The sequence below is a fragment of the Leuciscus leuciscus genome (genome assembly GCF_965113295.1).
Source record: "Leuciscus leuciscus genome assembly, chromosome: 23".
NCBI classification, from domain to species: Eukaryota; Metazoa; Chordata; class Actinopteri; order Cypriniformes; family Leuciscidae; genus Leuciscus; species Leuciscus leuciscus.
Genome location: NC_138747.1, coordinates 7,795,436 through 7,817,405, shown reverse-complemented (window position 1 = coordinate 7,817,405; position 21,970 = coordinate 7,795,436). Strand labels below are relative to the sequence as shown.

General features: G+C 38.2%; 1 protein-coding gene across 1 annotated transcript; it reads left to right on the top strand.

The window, feature by feature from the left end:
• The first annotated feature begins 262 nt into the window (after positions 1-262).
• On the top strand, positions 263-10,530 carry nkpd1 (NTPase, KAP family P-loop domain containing 1). Its single transcript, XM_082156060.1, has 6 exons — positions 263-451; positions 1,816-1,994; positions 2,359-2,433; positions 3,036-3,170; positions 3,278-5,103; positions 5,647-10,530. Exons 3-6 carry the CDS (start codon positions 2,418-2,420, stop codon positions 5,893-5,895), a joined length of 2,226 nt encoding a protein of 741 aa, XP_082012186.1. The 5' UTR covers positions 263-451; positions 1,816-1,994; positions 2,359-2,417; the 3' UTR covers positions 5,896-10,530.
• The last annotated feature ends 11,440 nt before the right edge of the window (positions 10,531-21,970 follow it).

Genomic DNA, 21,970 nt, shown 5'->3' with positions numbered 1-21,970 from the left:
TTTAAATAGCAAATGCATTTGCACCCATTTGTGCACCCATGGGCGTGCTGGTCTGAAAACAAGGTGTGTTCAGGCGCATTGTTGGCGCGTTGCTATTTTGAGCCAACTGAAAAAGATTGTGCCATTGAGCAACAAAAACCGGGTCTAAAGTCAATGGTGCAATAATTATTTTGTTATTTAAAGAGCGCGTTAGTAATGTAATCCTATAGGCGGGGCCCCAACGTGTACACTCTGCTTATTACACAGGGACGCAAGCACACACACTAGTTCACACGTACATGAAATCTAATGTAGTATTTATGCGTATTTGGCTTGCTGTCCAGGGGAGGGCTCCGAGCTTGGAATTTTGCCCGAACCCAGAGTACCACCCCCCCATACTGGGGTAGACCCAGCCGAGTGTGAGGTGATGGGGTGGTGGAGGGATGCTGAGAAACTTGTCGTGAGACAGAAGGTGAGGAAAAACTTTATTTATACTGGCTTCCTCTTGAGCTGATTGGTTGATTACCTGAACGTGCTCCTCCCGAACTTTGTTATATAAAACTTAATAATGTAAAAGATTAATATTGTGTACATAAAGATATGATGGAATCAGGCTTGTCCCGTAGATGGTCTGCTTGTAGGCGCACAAACAGATCCGTTTGCTCTCTGGAGACGCGTTCGATCTTTCCGTTTGCAAATTCTACCATTGTTAATAGTGAATCCGCCATGGCGCAAGCGCAAATGGCTTTTAAAGAGAATGGGAAAATACTCTCTGATTGTTTTTTTGCATGTTACGCCCAAAACACACCCATTACTCATTAAAAGAATAGGGACAACCCTTTTAGACCATGCATCGGGCGTGACAACCTTTTTTCCCGTAGTTAAACTAGCAAAAGTGGATTCGGACATGCACTAAGTGCACTTGGGCCATGCACTTTAGACCATGCGCTTAGATCTTTAAAATAGGGCCTCAAAAGTTAAGCAAGTGTACATGAAGTGTGCCATTTGGGACAGGGCACAAGTTGTAAGTTGCCTCAGAACAAAGAAGAATACCTAAGCCTCGATGCTATGATTTTTTCCTACTGCAGTATTCAGATTTCTACTTGCCCTGTCAAACCTTTCAAATGTCCCAACATTAATCACAATTACAGGAAATTTAAAGACAGACATAAATTCATAAAAAAATGGAAAAGGATGGCATAAAAGAAAAAACATAGTAAACATAGTACAAGTAGCTTGTAATTTTCAACCCACTCTTACTGATGCTATCACACCAAGATTTTCATAAGTTATTCCTGCAGTTTCGACAAAACCTCAACTATGTTAGCTAACAAGCAGAATTCAAACTAAATGTCACAACCTAATGTTCGCAAGTTGCACAAATGTACAGTACATGTACAAAAGTACATGATAAATGTTATGCAACAAACTGTGGAAAAAAACAACATCAATTGGCCCCAACCTCTCACACTGGCCTCTGACCTGCAGGTCATCCTTACTGTTGAGCCCTGCTACATAAGAATAATATTCAATATAAAATCATAGAATTAAAATGCAGTAAAAAAAATATTAATGCGGATGTCAATTTTACACGTAACATGTACCTCAAAGTTCAACAGAAATGAAATAGTGCCAGTTCAGCTGCTTTGCACAATAGTGATCCATTTTATTTTTGGATGATTTTAAACTTGTATGACTTTATCACTAACAAATGTAGCAATAAATACATAAATATCAGTTATAAATTATATTGGAGTTATCAATTACATACAGAGTCAGGTTTAAGGTTTGGTCCAAAGTTCAACTACAACTGACCCAAAGTTTATTCCTTCTCAGTTAATGTTTACACACCAGCAAACACACTCTTCCACCTACTCTCTACTCTACTGCATCTGGTAAAACAAAAGCCTTCTTCCTCTGTCTACATGAAATATCTCTGAAAATGGAGAATGACATTAGTCTACTAGCAATTTTGCTGTAAACAGTGCCTGGAGGATTAATTCTGTTGGGTGAAGGTGAGACATTCTGTTCCTCATTATCATATTTTTCATAGTAAGAGATTCAAATAGCTTTGCATGGTGGCTTCATTTCAAAAGTGCAACACAAACTGTTAAAGAGATATGTTTTATATACATTCAAATGTAATAATGTTGCTGTCAGCATGTAGATTGTTACGCTTTTGCTATATTATCTGGGATGCTTTTCCTTTCTGGGAAGACATTGCCTAGCTGAATTAAATGAAAGAAATGCATTGCTTCATAGTATTTGTTTCAGAAATTCAGCAAAAGAGAGCAATAAATTTGTGTTCGTGCACATCAACATCTATGCGTTTGGAATTTTTTGCAATGTAATTGCTTTGTATTTTGGCTTCATTTCCAGGAACACTGGTGAACGAAACAAGATTTTGTGTTTTCTAAAGACGGAAAAATAAAGGACAGATGGCAATCGAAAAGGGTACGTAATACATAATACAAAAGGAATTGCAAACTCAATACTCACGTATACTTGAGAATTCTTGAGTTCAAGAACTCAAGAAACTAGACAAAGAATGCAGCTGTTGAATAAATATAGAAAAATCAATAGTTACAGCAATATGCGAGTGATACAAAATAATTATACTTCACATTCAACTTTATAGCTCTATCTGAAAGTCCTCCACCTATTATTAACATTTAATCCATTATTCTTTCTCTGTTTGAATGAAACAGGGACTTTGCCCTTTCAGATAAAACCATGAAAAATTGTCTTCTGCACATGTATCGCACTGTACATTTATTGGTCTTATCTACATTTATGCGACCTGCTTCACCCATGTGTGTCAACATTGTGCTGCTCATGATTGAAAACAAATTGATGAATTGGTTTCACCCTGAAATCAAATACTGGGCAAAAAAATAGGTTATTAGTTAATTATTTCTTGTAGTTTTGTATTGGCATAAATCATTGTGTTTTAGTCAAGATAACACATCATATATGTTATGAAACCTCAAATTTAGAGTTAAAAATGAGTTAATAGAGTTAATAAAAGTACATTTTTAACTTTGTTTCATTTCTAGTGATGGATATTCCCTCTGATAATGTGTATGCTTATGCATTATCAAAAACCCTCACAAAGGTTTCTTCTCCTGTGACGGTGGGTCTGTATTCAGAATGTCACAACAGGATCAACATGGTGCTCAAGAACATAGAGGGTAAGTGTGCACACTTTTTTCAAACAACTTAAAATGACTGACCCAACAAATCCTCCCAGATGTCTTGGAGATTTTGATGTGTTTGACTCTTTATCTCCCATTTGCAGTGCATATGAATCAAGAGGCAAAAAGAAGAGAAGAGAAGTACACTAAGGAACCAAAGCCTCGCTCAATTACACCATCTGTTTCTGATCTGCTTTCTCTGATCTTGCGGCTCCTCTTCTATCGGCCCGTGTGGACGGAGCAGAACCAGAACATGAAGAATATTCGTTATCTGTTCGTGAGGTTCAGCGCGTGGCATTTTGCAGGCAGTGACCTGCTCTGGGCTGGACTGGTAATGCAGTTGTGCAAGGCTCTTCAAAACAGCTTTGGGAAGCTCCAGCTGGGACTTTTCCGGATCGCCCAACATGACGAAGAGAAAGATGCAGGAAAGAAGAAGATTGAGGATATTCCAAAGAACTGGAGATCCAAAAAGTTGGGCTGCATCCCCATTTGGGCACTAATACTCATGGGATTCATTGGTTCACTCCTTATTCTGGTTCCTCTCATTATGTATGGATTTCTAGATATGAAGGACAACCAAGAAGGAGAAAAAGTTGAGTCCTCAAGTGGGTATGGTGTGCTGGAAGGTTTTGCCATCGCTGTACTTGGTGTTCCTGCAGTTGGAGCTCTACGATTCATATTATTGTTGTTGAAGAACCTCATCTTCAGCCAAGACCTTAAAATTAGACAAGGGCTGGACAACAAGAAGGTAAGTCAGCAGCTGGGACTAATGCATGAAGTTCGTAAGGAGATGAGACTGCTGTGCTGCTTTATTTATTTCATGGAGATCTTCGAAAGGAGGAGGATCAGGGTGGTGTTGGAGATCACCAACTTGGATCGTTGCACACCGAAGAAAATTGTCGGTGTTTTGGATGCCATCAACATTCTCCTATCTGATGAAGAGAGTCCCTTCATTTCTGTGCTTGCTGTTGATCCAGAAGTCCTGGTTAGGCAGGTCCAACAGGCAGAAGATTGTGTAAACAAAAGAGACTCTGCATATGACTTTCTAGATCGTATAATCACACTGCCCTTCACCGTACCTCCACTGTCTGATGCATCAAAGTCCAGCCTCTTTGAAAACATTGTCCGTGGTCAGTCTGAGATCTCTGAAGACAATCCTCTTGACGGGACTGCTGCATCTACTTTAGAAGGTCCTGTGACATCGTTCTCTGTTGAAGATGAGTATTCTGTAAAGTACAGTGAGGCTGAAGAAGAACAAGTCACCCCTTTGATTGCAAACAAGGGAAACTTCAATACCTTTGCTGCAACAGAACTTAATCTAAATGAAGTGAATAGGTTAATCGAGTCTGCATTTTCTTGCATCTTCTCAAGACATAAAAGCAAACTTCAATCATATATATCCGGAGACACCATGTCCATGAGACGAGTGATTAACTCAATTCGAGTAACCATTATGATTATGGAGACCCAAAAATTGGAGCCTCCACCTCCAGAGAAGATAGCAGCTTGGGTGGTTTTGGTGGACCGCTGGCCTTGCAGATTAAGTTGGATTATTCAATGTGTTGAAGATGACCAACAGAGTAATGAGATAGACAGATCATTCTGTGCTGCTGATAATACCAAGACACTGTGGGAAGTGTTCAATTACAGTAGTCTGGAACTCTGCATCATTGGATATAAGGTGGAGAACTTTCTAGAAAGAGATGGAGACCCTGAGTTGTTTGAGGTTTTCCTTAGGAAAGACTTCCAGTTCACAGTAGGGGAGTTGGAAATGTTTCAGCTTTGCACAGTAAACTTAAATTACTCTATCAAGAATGAGCTGGCCAGGGTTCGTGGGAGCCGCAGACTGAAGAAAGCAGGGAGAAATGCTTTCCTGTCCCTTTCATCACAAACTGTAATGAACATGAAAACTGATGATATTTGTCAAGAGGTTTGTATGAACAAAGTCAAAGCAGCAGTTAGTTTCGACATAGCACTCTTTATACTATGTATGTATATATATATATATATATATATATATATATATATATATATATATATATATATATATATATATATACAGTAAAAACTAATGTTGTGAATAATTATTACAGTTTAAAATAACTGTTTTCTATTGTAATATATTTTAAAATGTAATTTATTCCTGATGGAAAAGCAGAATTTTTAGCATCATTACTCCAGTCTTCAGTGTCACATGATCCTGCAGAAATCATTCTAATATGCTGAACAATATTTCTTATAATTATTCATTTTGAAAGACAGTTGTGTTCCTTAAAATTTTTGCACACTGTGATAAAATTTAAATATGAATATAAATCTTTTGTAACATACTTTTGATCATTTAATGCGTCCTTGCTGAATGAAAGAAATGTTTTTACTGACCCCTAACATATCTATGTATGCTGGATATATTTGACTGTTTTCCAAATGATATGGTCTTTTATATAAATATGTGCATTTGTTTCTTTTTTAGCTGTCAAAACTAAGCTTCCCAGAGAAATACCTTGAAACAGTAAGGAAAAATTTCATAGATGGCAGAACGATCCTCTTCAGTGACACCAAAGACCTCAGGCAAGTCCTGCAAATGACTCTGGGAGAATGGACGACTTTTAAAATTCATTTCCTAGGGGTCATACCTCCTAGTCAGCCAGCACAGGCAAAAACTCTTCCAGAAGCCACAAACCCTGGAGTTGTCATATGCTCATCTGACCATAGCTGTTAAGCAGTATAACTGACCTTGAGGTTTGCATCATTGCATTTTTCCTCCTGTGCATGCATTCAGTGGACTAAGATTGTTTCAGGAAACAATACTGTATATCACTCCAAAAATATAATTCCTTACGGTGAGGCAAAAATAAGACTGTAAATGTACACCATTGAATCAGACTACTCAACAAATGATGATACTTAAAAATAGAGCTTTGTTATGCAGAACTCTTTCAGTCTTCAAACAGATCAAATGTGTAAGATGCATTATTGATAATGGGAATAAGTGGTTTTATTTTGCTTAGCTATTAATATTTTGCAATGATTCTCAATTAAACTATTCCTGAATGTATTTTCTGTATAAATAAAAAAACAAACAATAAATCAATTTTTTTTAAAGTGTGCAGCATAAAGGGTAATACAACATGTACCCAAGTTCACACATATATATAAACATTAGCTAGCTTTATTTTAATTAATGTATTTTTTCTATCCATTGACTGACATTACAAACCTTACAAGACTGTACAACCAGAATTGCAGAACTAAAAACTGGTTTGAAAAAAGGAGAGAAGACATTATAGGCTCATAAAGAGCTTAAAATAGAACAGAATGGCATATTTTAACAAATATCTCAGGGTTCATTGTACAAGGTCCATTTCTATACACACATAAAATGTTTATGGTCATAAAGGTTCAGCAAATACAGAGCTACAACATATAACACAAGTGCAATAAAGCATTGCCACAAAATATAAAACATCTGCAAATATAAAAATTGTGTAACAGTCAAACAACCTCATATTCCATGTATCTAATCTAAAGAATTACTAAAGAATGTCATGTTGCACGTCAAACATTTCTCATGAAATTCCCATGGTAGCTCCAGAGTTTCCGGTTTCATTATATCACTGAGTTTTTCCATACAAAAAACTTTGGCAGTGTTCAGAATCTGTACTTTGACACCTTAGTTTTACTTTCTATAAAACTTTAATATAGGACTGAATGACAGCGTGCAGATGTTTTTTTAATCGCACAGGCTGTCACTGAGTTTTACTTTATGCTCTGTGGGAATGGGGCTTCTGAGAAAGCAGAGAAAATATATATATCTCCCATGCAGCTCAGCCGAGACCTCCCACGGATCTATGGCGGTACATAACGCTAATGCAAAAGTTGGAATGTTCAACTGCGCAAGCAACATGAAAGAACATCCTAGAAAATAGAGCATGGCTTTTATGCTTGTATTTGTATACAGATATAGGCTACATATTTCTATACATGAACACATACGCATTTATATATTTTGAATCAAATGAATTATATGTTGATTAATTGGATTCATCAATTAGTAATAGTACTTACTTCAAGCTGTTAGGAAAATCCTTACAGGTCGAAGAGCATAACTAATTGTGCTACTTTGTTGTGTAAATTAATCACACTATATTAAATGTGCAGTCCTAGAAACATACTAAAATTGCTCGAAAATTACACTTTTGTAATTGCATCAAACAAGACATGATTTCTGAAACTGCCTGCAGTTAATATGGTTGCCTTTATTGAATCTTTATCTTCAAGTACAGTCAAGACAAACCAATCGACAAAGAGAGGTCGGTCGGTGTGTGCCGGACTGAAATATGACTCTGAATTTGCGAACATCAAAGTGGGGGTTCATATGAAATCGATATCATGCAGACATATTAAGGGAATTTAATGGGCCAGGAAAGGGGGGGATATTCTTACCCCTCTCACTCAGAATCAATGCAGGAAAGCGTCCTTGGTGTAAGCAGAGGAAATAATAGTACATATAGCGATGTGATTTTAAAATAAAATTGTATCGATGGATTCTTTACATGGAAAATGAAAACAAGGACTGCTGAGAGTGCATATGATAACGTTCAGATGAACACAAAGAAGAGCCTTAAAATACAATACTGCATCATGCAGCATTTTCCTATCCAGGCTGTTGTCCTGTTCTGCAGGGGCCGTTAAACACATAATGTGCATTTGCATCAGAAATGCTTGTGAAAAATGCTCGCATAACACGGAGCTGAGTAGTAACCAACAATAACATCAACAATATTTGATATCAGGATGGATGAGCTGTGCATTGTGCCTGTGCCGGCAGGACAAACAGCAAACCACGGCATTGATTACAGAGTTTGATGCATAAAGATGGATGGTAAAACACCATCTCACGCCACAAGTGTAATTCTTTTTTCAATCTTTATGGCCTCTCAGACGACAAGGGCCTCCATTTACGTGTGTGTTTTTAGAGCTATAAAGAGTGTTTTACATGGGCTTCCCCCCTGTCAGTCAATTTAATAGGGATTCTCTCCCCTTTCCGAGCTTGATTCTTTGTGGACCACTTGGTGAAAACCCCATAAATAAGGGGAATTGCTTTTGATGGCGGACTTTGACTGTATGGAGAAAGGCTAGACAAGCCGAGCCTCGCAAAGACTCTGATTATATCATGTCTCCCGCCGTGAAGGCTGTAGGCTAAGGGTAAAACTAATGAGGAAGTATTTCCTTGGCATTTGCAATTTCTCTCCGAAGGCCAAGGTCGACAAACGCGGCAGCTCAGCTAACAGAGACATCGCTCTCAGAGCAAACCAAGCTAAACCGGGAGTTGAACATTAAACTCTATGAACAGACTGACTGGGGGAGAAACAGAGGAGAGGAAGCCATTCAACATAATCATAGCAGTAGCTCAAATGAGGTTTTTAAAGTGAAATGGATTTTGCAATGCAAGAAATCCCAACACGGAACATACCGTGGCGCATTGGCCGTGGATGAACGGCTTAATTTGTGCTAGTGTGAAATTATAGATCACATTTATCTCTGGCTGAAATGTAATTAAACATTCACAGCTGTATTGACTCTACTGATGGATATTCACAGTTAATAAGCCACTTGTGGCTGACACAAATACAATATGGGTAATATCTGTAAGGATCATCTGTCATATCTCAAAACAGAAATAGCCGTAAACAACTGTTTCCATGTTCACAAGCATGATCGATCTGTACAGCACATCTAAAGAGAAATATTCAAGGAATACAAGATAAATACTTCATTATTTACTCTCACGTTGTTCCAAAGCCATATGGTGTTAATTTTCCCATAAAATATTTTGTAGAATTTTCCCACAACTCTTTTCAAAACTAGATAGTGACCATAAAAGAGCCAAAATTAAATTAAAACACCTTAAAGCACCATAAAAATGTATTTAATTCTACATTTTATGGTGATTTTATAGTGTATTTGGTCCTTTTTGAAGTTTCACAGACATTGTCACTATAATCTGAGTATACAACTTAATAATTAATGTTCATAAATTCTGTGTGTTACACAGAACGAAAATAAAAGCATATACACTACCCTTCAAAAGTCATGAAAAAAAATCTAATACTAATCTAATAATACTTTTATGCAGCAATGATAGATTAAAATGATCAAAAGAGGCAGTTAACTTTCTATTCAGCATTTTTTTTTTATTATTATTATTTTTTATAAGCATCACAGTTGTTTTCATCTTTGATAATAAAATGTTTCTTGAGCGCCAAATCAGCATATTAGAATGATTTCAAAAGCATCATGTGTGTCACGATCTCTGGGAATACAAGAATCACAGCTTTAATGAAGCTAACAACAGTTGTGCAAGTAGCTAAATCAAAAAAAAAAAGAAAAAAAAAAAGTGGGTAGTACCCATAAACCAATAATTATGCACCCTCTGTCTTTTAATGAAGTTCAAATATTTAACACTTTTTAATTAGGACGCCAAGCTTGACAGGGCACACTCAAAAAATAAAACTGTGACACGTAGTGCGCAGGCTGAGGGAGGAGTAAATTTAGACATGACATTCAGTCAGGGTTTGCTCTTTGAGCTTTTTAACAACCAGCACCCAAGCAAATAAGCCAATCAGATATGTCACACAGATGAGAGGTATTGGGAGCAGTTTGTAATTGGAGTGTTGATTGACACATGGAGGATAAGTCTCAAAATAACGATGCTAATGTGCTCGCTTCCTGTTGTGTGTTAGTTGACACCTAGCATCTGCAGCCACACAACACCGTGAGACTGATAGGAGCATAATCATCTGTTTAGAGATGATAGTCTAAAACAATGCTTGTTTGCTTGCAGCTCGCATCAATGAGTGGAAACAATGGGTCCTTGATTGGCACATTGTGTATATTATGAAATTAATGTCAGTGCATGAGCAGGTGGATATTTCTATTTGCATAAATGGTGTGTGTGGGAGTGTGTTTGTCTGTTTACCTACACGCTGAGACCATCTTTTACACGAAAGATCCACAATGCCATTACACAGAATTGTTTGGCGTCATTGTAGAAATTTTAATCAGAATCACTTCGGGCGATGCTTCATGGGTGTAACAGAATTTTGCCCTGCTTGTTAAAACTGAAAAACACAACAACAATAGTGCAAATGACAATGAAAACAACAGGAAACTCTAAAACCAAAATTTAATCTCCTTGCGACGGCTTGATTATTTAATTAACAGCCTGGGAATACAAGAATGACAGATTTAAGGAAACTACACCAAACAACAGGAAAAAATAATAATAATATAATAATACAAAAACAACCTTACAAAAACTAGAAATACTTTTAAAAAATGGAGAAGGAAAAAATGTATAAAGTAATATAATAAATATAGCATAATAATTATCAAATAATATAATCTCTAAAATATAATATAAAAAAATGTCTTATTATATTTTAAAAACTAAAACCTAGAAAACATTTTTACAAAAACTATAATTATTTTAAATCAATGTGTAGATGGCAGAGAACTAAATAAATAACAAAATATATAATATTATGTAATTTAATACAAATATAATACAGTTAATATAACTAGAAAATATTTTAAATAAAAATGGAGAAGAAAAAAAAAATTTATATAATTCTTAAAATATTAAATATATATATAAGTTGAAAATAGCTTAACTTATTTTGATGTGTTAAAGCAATGTAAAAAAATAAATAAAAAAAAACATGTCATAACAATATTGTTCTTATATTTAAAAAATCCAAAAGGGAAATAAATAACTTTACAAAAACTAGAATTATTTTATATAAATTTGTAAATGGAAGTAGAAAGCAAATAGTAAATAAATATAATTATTAATATTTCACAACACATTTAGTACATTTCAAAAAGTGGGAATATTGTAATGGTTGCTGCCCCTCTGGCTTTTTTTGGCTAAAGCTGAAGTGAAGTTTTTAACCTTCTTTGGACACTTCTTAACTTTTGCTTTATTATTTATAATTTCAGAGTAAATTATTGATCTTTATTATCTTCGGTTCTGCACAATTAAACTGTTCGAGCAGGTATGCACATCACACACATTGACCCAAATTAGCAAGAATGACCTCATCAAAGTCACTGCCGTCGTTAGCTGCAGGTTATGGTTTTATTATCTCACATTAACGACCCTGTTATCCTATCAAACTTGAATTTACTCTGGTCTCGTCTTGGTCGTACTTCAGAAAGCAAGAGTTGTCGCTCACTTCCACTTAAGTCAAGGGAAGTTCTTTCAGCAGGACACAGACCACAAATGAGCAGATATTATAAAAGTTTTAAAAAGTGAACCAGCAGAGATGCCAGTTATCAATGCTAAAATGTGTGATTATATTTGTTTGCAATGTTGCTCCCAAAAGCTCCTTCTCAATCTACAACTGAACAGTGGAATAACTTAATATAGGCCTAATATACACAATAAATCTGTCATTTATTTTTGCCATACAGGATTTTGAACATTAAACTAGTTTGGTTTTAGTTTAGTTATTGTCCACAAGTGGAAATGTGTCTTTGGCTTCACTATACATCACACACAAGGACACCAACACAAAGAAACAGAAAACAATATGAAATTCCAATGTGTAGATATAAAATATGCATACACATCCACACCTACTCATATTCATGTCTCAACATAAAAAATTCTAGTGGCAGTTGGCACAAATGACATCTGGTACACGTTTTTACTCGCCCACTCGTCACCTTATGGTAACAAATTGAGAATGCAAGGGATGAGAAGAATCCTCTAATAACCAAAGCTTTTTGTTTAACTTTTGATACATATCATTCAGTGGTCTTTATGTCTTTCCTACAATTGCACTAGCTACAGTACATTAGCCAGCCTAGACAATTTTTGCTTTGCTTTGCTTTAAAGGGACATTTCACCCAAAAATGAAACATGACCGAATTTTCATTTTTGGGTGAACTATCCCTTTAATAGTCAGCACTCCATATCACATAGTCACATTAAAATGCGTAGTCCTCTCAACAAGATTCCTATAGACCATTTCTAAAATGTGCTTTCGCAGTGTTTTAGCCTCCAAATAAGATTTAATCTCTGAATTATCTTTTTAAAAACATAATCTACATTATAATTTAAATATTAAAACTTAAAATGCCAAAAGACATGATTGTGAACACAAAAATACACTTTAACTTACTCTCTATCTCAAAGCATTGACTGTGTTTGACTGAAATACAGCAGTGTTTGGGGGTACGTTTACACGACAAAGATTCACTAAAAACGGAAAAGTTTTTCCTTTGCAGTTTTGAAGTTTCGCATACAGACAACATTGTCAAAAAGATCCGTTCCCACAGATTTGTAAAAACGACTAAAAAAAGCTGTATTATGCTCCCGGGCCAGTAGTTGGCAATGCAACTTTGTAAAGAAAAACTATGCACCTATAGACTGAACTCGTAATATGCATGACATTACTGTTTATTTTGTAGTTTACATGGAGACAATAACGGTATTGTTTTCAAAAATGGGCACTTTGAAACACGTTTTTAAACTGCCCCTTAATTTTAAATGCTGTCAGTCATGTACATGTTCAGATATTGACTGAGCTCTCAATGAATCAATCAGATAAAGTGCCACTATCCAATAAACAATCCAATATCATTCCATGTGTGCTGTAAAAAGACAGTAATTGGAGATTGCAACAAAGCAGGTCTAAATGCAATGTTTGTGTCACATACTGTCATCTAACATATTCATCTGCTTGATTTTTGAAGGGAGCACAGGCTTTCACTGCTTGTTATATTCCACATTCTTGTGTGTGTGATTTGGCATCTGAAGGAGCAGTTGAAAGGAGTGAGTTAATTTATATATCAGTTGTTTCTATTTTATTCAACATATAACTCAAAGAAATAAGCTCTGCAGACAACAGATTTGCTTGGTTCTGTCTGCTCACTTGAATTTGTTTTAGATCATTAAACGTGACATTATGGCTTTGGAAGCCCGTTTGTTTATTGCCTTGGAAGGCAATTTGTTTATTACATTCCACTGTTACCATATAAGAATGATATGAATATAAAAGTTGTGTACATTAAGTGCTTGGTAAAACCTTAGAATAAGGTTTAAATTGTTCATAATGAACAATACTTTTAGCAATACTTTTACAGTATAAAATTATCTCTTTTATAAAAATTATGCATTCAAATTAAATATATTATTGCTAATAATTATTTATTTTTCATTTACATTTATAATTCATTTACACTATGGTAACTTCTATAACTTAATGTATTAGCAAATACTGTGGTTCAAAATAAACTAAGAAAGAAATGCATTTATTCAGCAAGGATGCATTCAATTAAACAAAATTGACAGTAAAGACATTTATAAAAAAAATAAAATGCTGCTCTTTTGAACTTTCCATTTATCAAGGAATCCTGAAAAATACCTGAAATTTCCACAAAAATATTAAGCAGCACAAACATTTTCAACATTGATAATAATAGAGTTTATAATAGAGACAATAATAGTTTCTTGAGCATCAGATCATCATATTCGAATGATTTCTGAAGGATCATGTGACACTGAAGACTGAAGTAATGATGCTGAAAATTCAGCTTTTCCATCACAGGAATGAATTACATTCTGAACAGTTATTTATAATTTCAGAATCAATATCTTTGATCAAATAATGCAGCCTTAGTGAACATAAGAGACTTCTATCAAAGAATCTTACCGTATGCAGATATTAACATTATCCTAGACTAAACTGAATCTTATTTGAAAGTGTTACGATTGTATCCAAAACAATTAAGCCAGAAAAGTATATTTTCACAAAGTTAATATCACAGAGATAAAGCTCTCCCCTAAATATATGTGATCTGTATACACACATCTGTACTTCACATGTAGTCTTCAAGCAATCACTACTGAATTAATTATAAGAGGTGTAGGTGGTGAATGAAAGATCATGTCTCACAGGTTTCTCTACGTTACTTGGCAGATGTTCCTCGGTTATGAAGGCATTAGTAGTCATGGCATTGATACGGTGAGACTCAGAGGCTAGAGCGGGTTCTTCCTGGTGTCAGCCAGACCCGCATTGCTCAAGGGTGCTTACCGGGGGTGGGTGGGGGGTGAAACAACAGCTAAAAACAGGAAAACAGCAAGGCCAGGAAGCAGTTACGCATATCTGCCTTCTCATTTTCTCAAGGGCTCAAATGCCTCCATGAATTAATCTGAGAGATTAGGCGAAGTCTTCAGATGATCCGACCTCCGGGATCGTGGTTTCAGCTGCCATGGAGGTGGAATGAGCAATCCTCCATTCCTCTCGTCCCTCCGCCGGGATTGCTAATTAAGCCCCTGTGATAATGATGAAGGAGATTCATTTGGCTAAAATGTCACCACATTTCATCCTCGTCTCCTTTGCTAATTTGAGATCTATTTATTTTCTGAGCCGTGGTTCGGGTCAGAGCTACTTAAACACAACTGTTAATAGACTCGCCATCATCGTAGCCATGATCCCCTTCCTCTCCATCCGAGCGAGCGTGTGACTCATTTACATACATTCCATCTAAAGCCATGCAACTATTTAAAGAACTGCGAAATAAATACGAAATCTCTTTGAAACAGACATTAGCATTTGAAAGCTGATCTCAGGGTCTGCTGGAACGGAGCCTAATTGGTGGCTTTTGGTGACACGGGTGTCTTAATGACCAGTGATGACCATGTGCTGGGCTGTAATGGAGTTAGCTGGCCAGAATCCTAATTGACCATTTCACTTTTGCGAGGTCTGATGATGCCAGAGGACTCTGGTGTGTGTTTGAGAGTGTGTGAGGAGTTTGTGGCCTTGCAGTCATTAAAAGCACTGATGATCTTACTCGAAGACGCGCGCCACTAATGGTGGCCATTTTTGCCATGGAGACACATGTGAGTGGGAGGCGGATGAAAGGCTGTTGTGGTGTCTATGGCAATGTTTTTTCCTTAATGAACACTGCCGGCCATTAACTCTAGGTGATACGTGAAGAGCTTGTTTGGAGAGGCACTAATGCAAAAGTAAGACCTCCCATCACCAAAGGATGAGGAGAAATGATTCTGTCTGTCTTTCCAGAATCTATTTCATCAGGGCAGGGTTGCACCAGCCATCCGTGAGGTCTTTCTTAAATTGGACAAAAAGTTAACCTTAGTTAGTAAGTAACAAAACTCTGTACTTTGTTAACTCTGTTAGCTTGTAGTTTGGAAGCTGTCCGTCCTGTGCACATTTAAATGACAGCAGTAACAAATAACACTTCCATAAAATATATATATATATATATATATATATATACTATATAACTATATACTGTATACAATAGTCAACATTTGAAGTGGATCAAAACTTTTCCACAAAGTTATACATGAATTTTGAACTATACCCGTTCTTGTCTTAGGACAACTTTGATTAACTTTTTTGATCCACTTCAAATGTTGACTACTGTATATATATATATATTTATATTTCACATTCGAAAACAGTTGTGCTGCTTAATATTTGTGTGGCAACTGTAATATATATATATTTTTTATTTTATATTTTTTCAGGATTTTTTGATGAATAGAAAGTTCAAAGAACAGTTTTTTTATTTGAAAACAGAAATAGTTTGTAACATTATAAAGATCTTTACTGTGTCCTTGCTGAATAACAGTATTCATTTATTTCCTTTTTTATTTTACTAACCCCAAACCTTTGAATGGTAGTGTATATTTATTTACTTTTTTTGTAAATGCCACAGTGACAGATGCCAATGCATATATAAATTGCACTGTTTAATAGTTTCAATTCTGGACAACCATTAAAAATTCAGTTAATGTACATATCAATATTTAAAGGATTAAAGTCTGTCACACAAAACATAAGCTCATTGATGTAATCCAATCAGCCTGCAAGTTCTTTCCAATCGATCGGCTTCTGTAAATATTTAGTTTATATGTGAGGAAGTCATTTTAACAGTGCAACTCAACAAAAATGTACTAGTACGCAAGTTTTAACCACAACTAGGCTACACTGTAATTACACACACAGCCCCAGTTCTCTTGTTTATTTCTGAGACTTATTCCCTCCATGAGAAGACAATATAGTGAAGGAGCTTTAAAGATGTCAAGAAGGAACAAGCAAAGAAGAGCACATCATAAAAACACATAAAGGATAAAAATACAACACCTGGAGGGACACCTGTGCTTCAAACTCATGCCTGTAGCTGTAGCGTCTCCACGGTTTTGCCTGTCTTCAGAAGATGAGGTACACGAGAGCTTCAGAGAGCTCTCGGTTCCTTGAAGTAGGCTATTCACAGATCTGAAAATCCTCATTCTCTCGAAAGACCAGCACTGCCCACAACATGTAAAGCACTGGGTATGTCTGAAACACAAGACAGCTGCCCTACTGATATCAATCTAAGGCAATGATATTTTCAATAATTTCCACATACATATATTAATATACATTTAATATATTTCTAGTAGACTATCTGAATTGAGCTGAAATTCCCATTTTAAGAGGCCACGAGATCTTAACAAGCTGTTTTAATGTGTCCCTCTTGGTGTTGTGAGACATTAAATGAATCACATTGACAGCTTGGGCTCAACACTCAAAAAGCATCTCTCTCTAACCAAGAAAATGCTTCCAAAGCTCAATGTTTCTCCATTAACATTTGTAGACTTATTAAAAAGACATTTCAGCAGACAGGATTCTGCACTAACATTCGATTCGGGCGGCATTTTAAAGGTTTGGACACACCCTGTTTAAGATTGGACTGTTGTGATGTGTGCTGTGAGGACAGGTTAGTGTTATGTGATGTGAAGTCTAGTGGTGTGGTGGATTTCAGTGGCAGTATTTCTTTACACTGAGGGACAGACTCCGGTTCTGGGAACTGTTTTGTTGGCAAGACTGAGCTATTGAGGCTGAGAGAAAGCCGATGAAGAAACTGACCTGACGAGACAGATAAGCGAGAGAGAGGGAGATTGTGAGAAAGGTGGAGGAGAGGAGGAGGAAGGGTTGAGGTGAGTGTAAGGCTGTGGTGTTTGTGTTGCCACTGTGATGGGAGATATTCAGCCTGAAGCCAGAGTGTTCTACAGGCAGGCTGGCTTTAAGCAAGACAGCTCTGCCAGGTTCCTACACACACACACACACAATGTTTTTCCCTCTATACCCTTATTTTAAAAAAAAATCCCTCGAGTTAGTCAGTGTGCCATATAGCAATGCACATAGAAAACCAACAGGAGGAGAGGGAAGTCGTAGGGAAAAAAACAAAGAGCAGTATTAAGCGCCAGGCTACAATCCTTTGCCATTATATTGTAATTACTGTAAACACGTTGGTAGTATAAAACAAATATGTTGCTTTCTTCCAGATTAAACTCAACAAATGCTCATTAAATGTAGTAGCCTATTGCTATGACAAAAAAAGAAGTAGTACTGGAGCCAAGGGCTAGTTGTGACAAACTAATTGAGCATTATAACTAACTTAAGATGTTAAAGCAATAATGTTAAAAAACATTATTGAACTCCACTATTTAAGTCCACTGTTACTGCCCAAGAAAAATTTTTATAAAATGACTCTTCAAGACTGGGGCATGTTGACGCACTATATTGTCACAATGGTTTGAAACCTGCTATGTAATAGCACATTAAATGTAATGTATCAAAGTGAGGGAAAACAACACGTCGGTTGAAATCACATTCAGGAGGCGGGCCGGACAGAGTACGGAGATTTAAAGAAATGTATCATAGATAATTAAATTAATATAAAAATTTATATAAAAAATGTATTTAATTGACATAAAATGCAATTAAAATGTGACAACTTGCCCTGAACCAGCGTTGGGTGTATTGATTAAGATTAAGATTAAGATTAAGATTAAGATTAAGATTAAGATTAAGATTAAGATTAAGATATACTTTATTGTCCCTGAAGGGAAATTTGTATTGGACTCTGTCCATTCCGCAGTCTTTACCAAGACAACACAAAATACACGAATAAACGTCTCCAATGGTATACATATTGCACAATGAGATAATCACAACCCCCCTAACCCTACAAAATGCACAACTGACATATTGCACAACCCCGATAATATACATATTGCACAAGCTCCCCAAATGGCCTACAGATTGCACAACTGACATATTGCACACCCCAATAGCCTACAAATTGCACAGATGATACATTCCACATAACCTAAACATTACATAATGACATAATGAACAATCCAACAGCCCATGCATTCACCCCTAACATATTACATTATCCCAATAACCTACGTATTGCATGATGACATAGCCTACATATTAGTATTAATAAGCTTAATGGACATAGGCAGTGTTTATATCGGTTTAGCCTGCATTTAGGAACTCTGAATCTTCTGCCAGTGGGTAAAAGCTCGAATTCTGGGTGAAGTACGTGGGTTGGATCGGAAACTATTTTTTATGCCTGTCTTACTGTAATTGAATTACTTCTCCCTTGATAAGGTAATGGATTGCTCTTATTTTTTCTGTAATTTAATTACAGTTACTTCTGAAGTAATTATGAACAATTCTAAAACTTTTAAATTTAACGACTAATGTTAAATTATTTATTTGAACGAAATAAAAGGGCAGTTTCATACACTGTAAAAAAAAAGTCTGACGTATTATTTCTCATTGTGCCAATGTTAACAGACTATTGCAACAAGAATTTCACTTGGGCCAATAGAAAAATTTAGATGTTATCGGTCACTTGAAATTTTTGATTTGGGAGGGTTAGAAATTTTTTACAGTGTATCTATCCTTGAATTGTTCAACGGGTCGAGGTTGATATTTTGAAAGTAATTAGTAATTAGTAAGGCAATACTTTTTAGAGGGAGTAATTAGTACAGTAATCTAATTACACTGTTGAAGATTAAATTAGTAGCTAATTAATTACTTTTAACTTACCCAACACATGCCCTGGCATGACATTAATGAAAAACACATTCCAACCAGTCGGTCCTTCATTGTAGTTGAATGTATGCTGTGGTACATGTGTGGTTCTCTTACGAGAGGTCTCTCGTACTGCGTAAGATATCTTACGCTAGGGGAAAATCCTTTTCCGCGAGATATTGAAGCCAAAAATTATCCTTAATTTTGTAATAATGCAAAACGCGTTGCAGCAGCAATGCAGACATAGGCGAGACAGCTCGCGCGCCTATTGGCTGCTCTGCGGCAACTGCAGCAGCCTATCGAGCGAGGCCTGGCGTGACGTCAGACCCAATCAGGGCACTTCGCGCCCGCTGCGTCACGTCCCGCCGAAATGGGCGTGGTCTAGGCCTATAAATATCGCTCGCAGGCAGCTATTATCTGCTTTTTCATCCTTCAAGCGAAGCACACGCATCGCTGGAGCTGGATTAGAAGCCGCGCCGTCTGAAAGAGAGCACCTTCAGCGGGACGAGTCACTGAAGTCGCTGGCCGCGCCGCCTTCCTTGCCTTCCTGCTGCGCTTTCCGGCATTATATCCTTTCTCTGCTACTGTGTTTATGTATGTGTGTGTGCTCGCCGCCGCGACACACACTCCCATTGCACTAAAAGAGCTGGGCGTCTTTTTCAAGACGCCCCTTTTCCTGATCACGCAGCTCTCGCACTCGCTGACGGCGACTGCCCTCACTGCGAGTTAGGTACTGCCTATGGTGACTCTGAGGACTCACCTGGCATCCTTCTCCGAGACTGCACCTCCTGACCTTCAATTTCTCATACATATTCCCAGTTCCCTGATCATGCGACTGGAAATATCAATATTGCAGCAGGCGAGCCTGTTTTAATACAAGCGCGCCTGCAAGCATACGCCGAAGAAAGCATGTGACGCTCTTATATGCTCGTGCATCCGAAAACCTTTGCGTTCCCCCCTGTGGCTCAGTGGCGGAATCATTGGTTTTTCTCACGAGAGACCGGAGTTCGAATCCCGGTCTAGCGGCAGTTAAAATTATGCCGCCAATGCTTCGCTCTGTCAGTTCCCTGAAAAGCGACTGCAGACGTGCATTTTGCAGCCAACGAGCGCGTTGCACAACCCGCTCGCCTGCACCCAAACACCGTTTCTATGGTTTCCGTGCGTCACTGGCGAAAGGAGAAAAGAGCGTTTTCTGGTCCCCCCGCGGACGGACCGACCTCCTCTTTCTCGTACATTTCTCATTCCCCTCTGAAGTTCGGGCGACTGGAAATGTCTGTATTGCAGTGAGCAAGCCTGTTGTAATACACGCATGCCTGCAAACAAACGCCAGCACGTTGACGCTCCTCTTATAATACTCGCGCTAACTGAGTTACAATGTGTCTCCCCCTGTGGCCCAGTGGCAGACTCTCAGGTTTTTGCACGCGAGAGACCCGCGTTCGATCCCCGGGTCTACCGGCAGATAAAATTATGCCGTCAATGCTCGCTCTGTCAGTTCCCTGAAAAGGCGACTGCAGATGTGTATTTTGCAGCCAACGAGCGCGTTGTACAACCCGCTCGCCTGCACCCAAACACTGTCAATATTGCAGTGAACAAGCCTGTTGTAATGCACGCAGGCCTGCAATAAACGCCAGCATGTTGACGCTCTGTTTCTATGGCAACTTCTCGCTCGTTCAGTTCCAGTAAATGTGACTGTTCCAGTGTATCCTGCAGTAAACAAGTCGGTTCTGTCACCCGCTTGCCTGCACACAAACGCCGTTTTTACGGCTACCCAGATAAATCCCATAAGTGTGAATTTTTTCTGGTGTCCCGGCCACGGCCGATGGTGCTTTATGTGTAAGAAGAATGCCCACTGCCCAGTGCCCATCTCTACACACAAGCACAGCCCGTCACACAGGGCTCGCGCACATGAATCGGCTCAGACCGATTGCGCTTCAAACATGGTGAATGTGCCCACTAACACCACGTTATGCATGTCTCACGGTTTCTGTAAAAACGAAACCAACGTGCACTCGCTTCACGCAAGCGGACGATGCTTTCGGTGTGATAAATGTGCCCGCTGTCCCGCGCCCACATCCACACATAGACATGACAGTTCCCACGGGAACCGCCCAGCCCTCCCCCTTGCGGTTAACCACCGCAGAGGAGTCGAGCGCGGGCAATCTGCCCGCTGTCATCAGCGCGCCCCATGCCTCAAATGTCACGAGCGACACGCTTGTGTTACAGCACACCGAAGCTTCTCCATCGCTGAGCGAGCGGAGCGCGCTTCGTATTCGACCCCTAGCTATCCATGCAGACGCATGGGCAAAGCTACCCGGGGTTTCGAAGTGGGTGCTGAACATTATAGAAAGAGGCTATTCGCTGAAGTTTCGCCGACGCCCTCGCCGCTATGTGGCGCGCGTCGAGACCACGGTAAAAACAGAAGTAGCACATCTACTTCGAGCCGAAGTGACGAAACTATTGAGCAAAGGGGCCATAGAACCTCTCTCTCAAGATCAGAGCGAGGGAGGGCTATACAGCAGATACTTCCTGGTACCGAAAAAAGACGGGGGTCTCAGACCCATACTAGATCTAAGGCAACTGAACAAAGTGCTTGTGAAGCGACAGTTCAGGATGCTCACGACCAGGCAAATCCTTGTGCAGATTCGCCAAGGAGATTGGTTTGTGTCAATAGATCTGAAAGACGCGTATTTTCAAATACAGATAGCGTCACGTCACAGGCGATATTTGAGATTCGCCTTCGAGGGCCAGGCATATCAGTACACAGTCCTGCCGTTCGGTTTGTCCCTAGCACCCCGTACATTTACGAAGTGCATGGATGCGGCGCTCGCACCCCTCAGAATGAGAGGCATGCGAGTGCTGAACTATTTGGACGATTGGCTGATT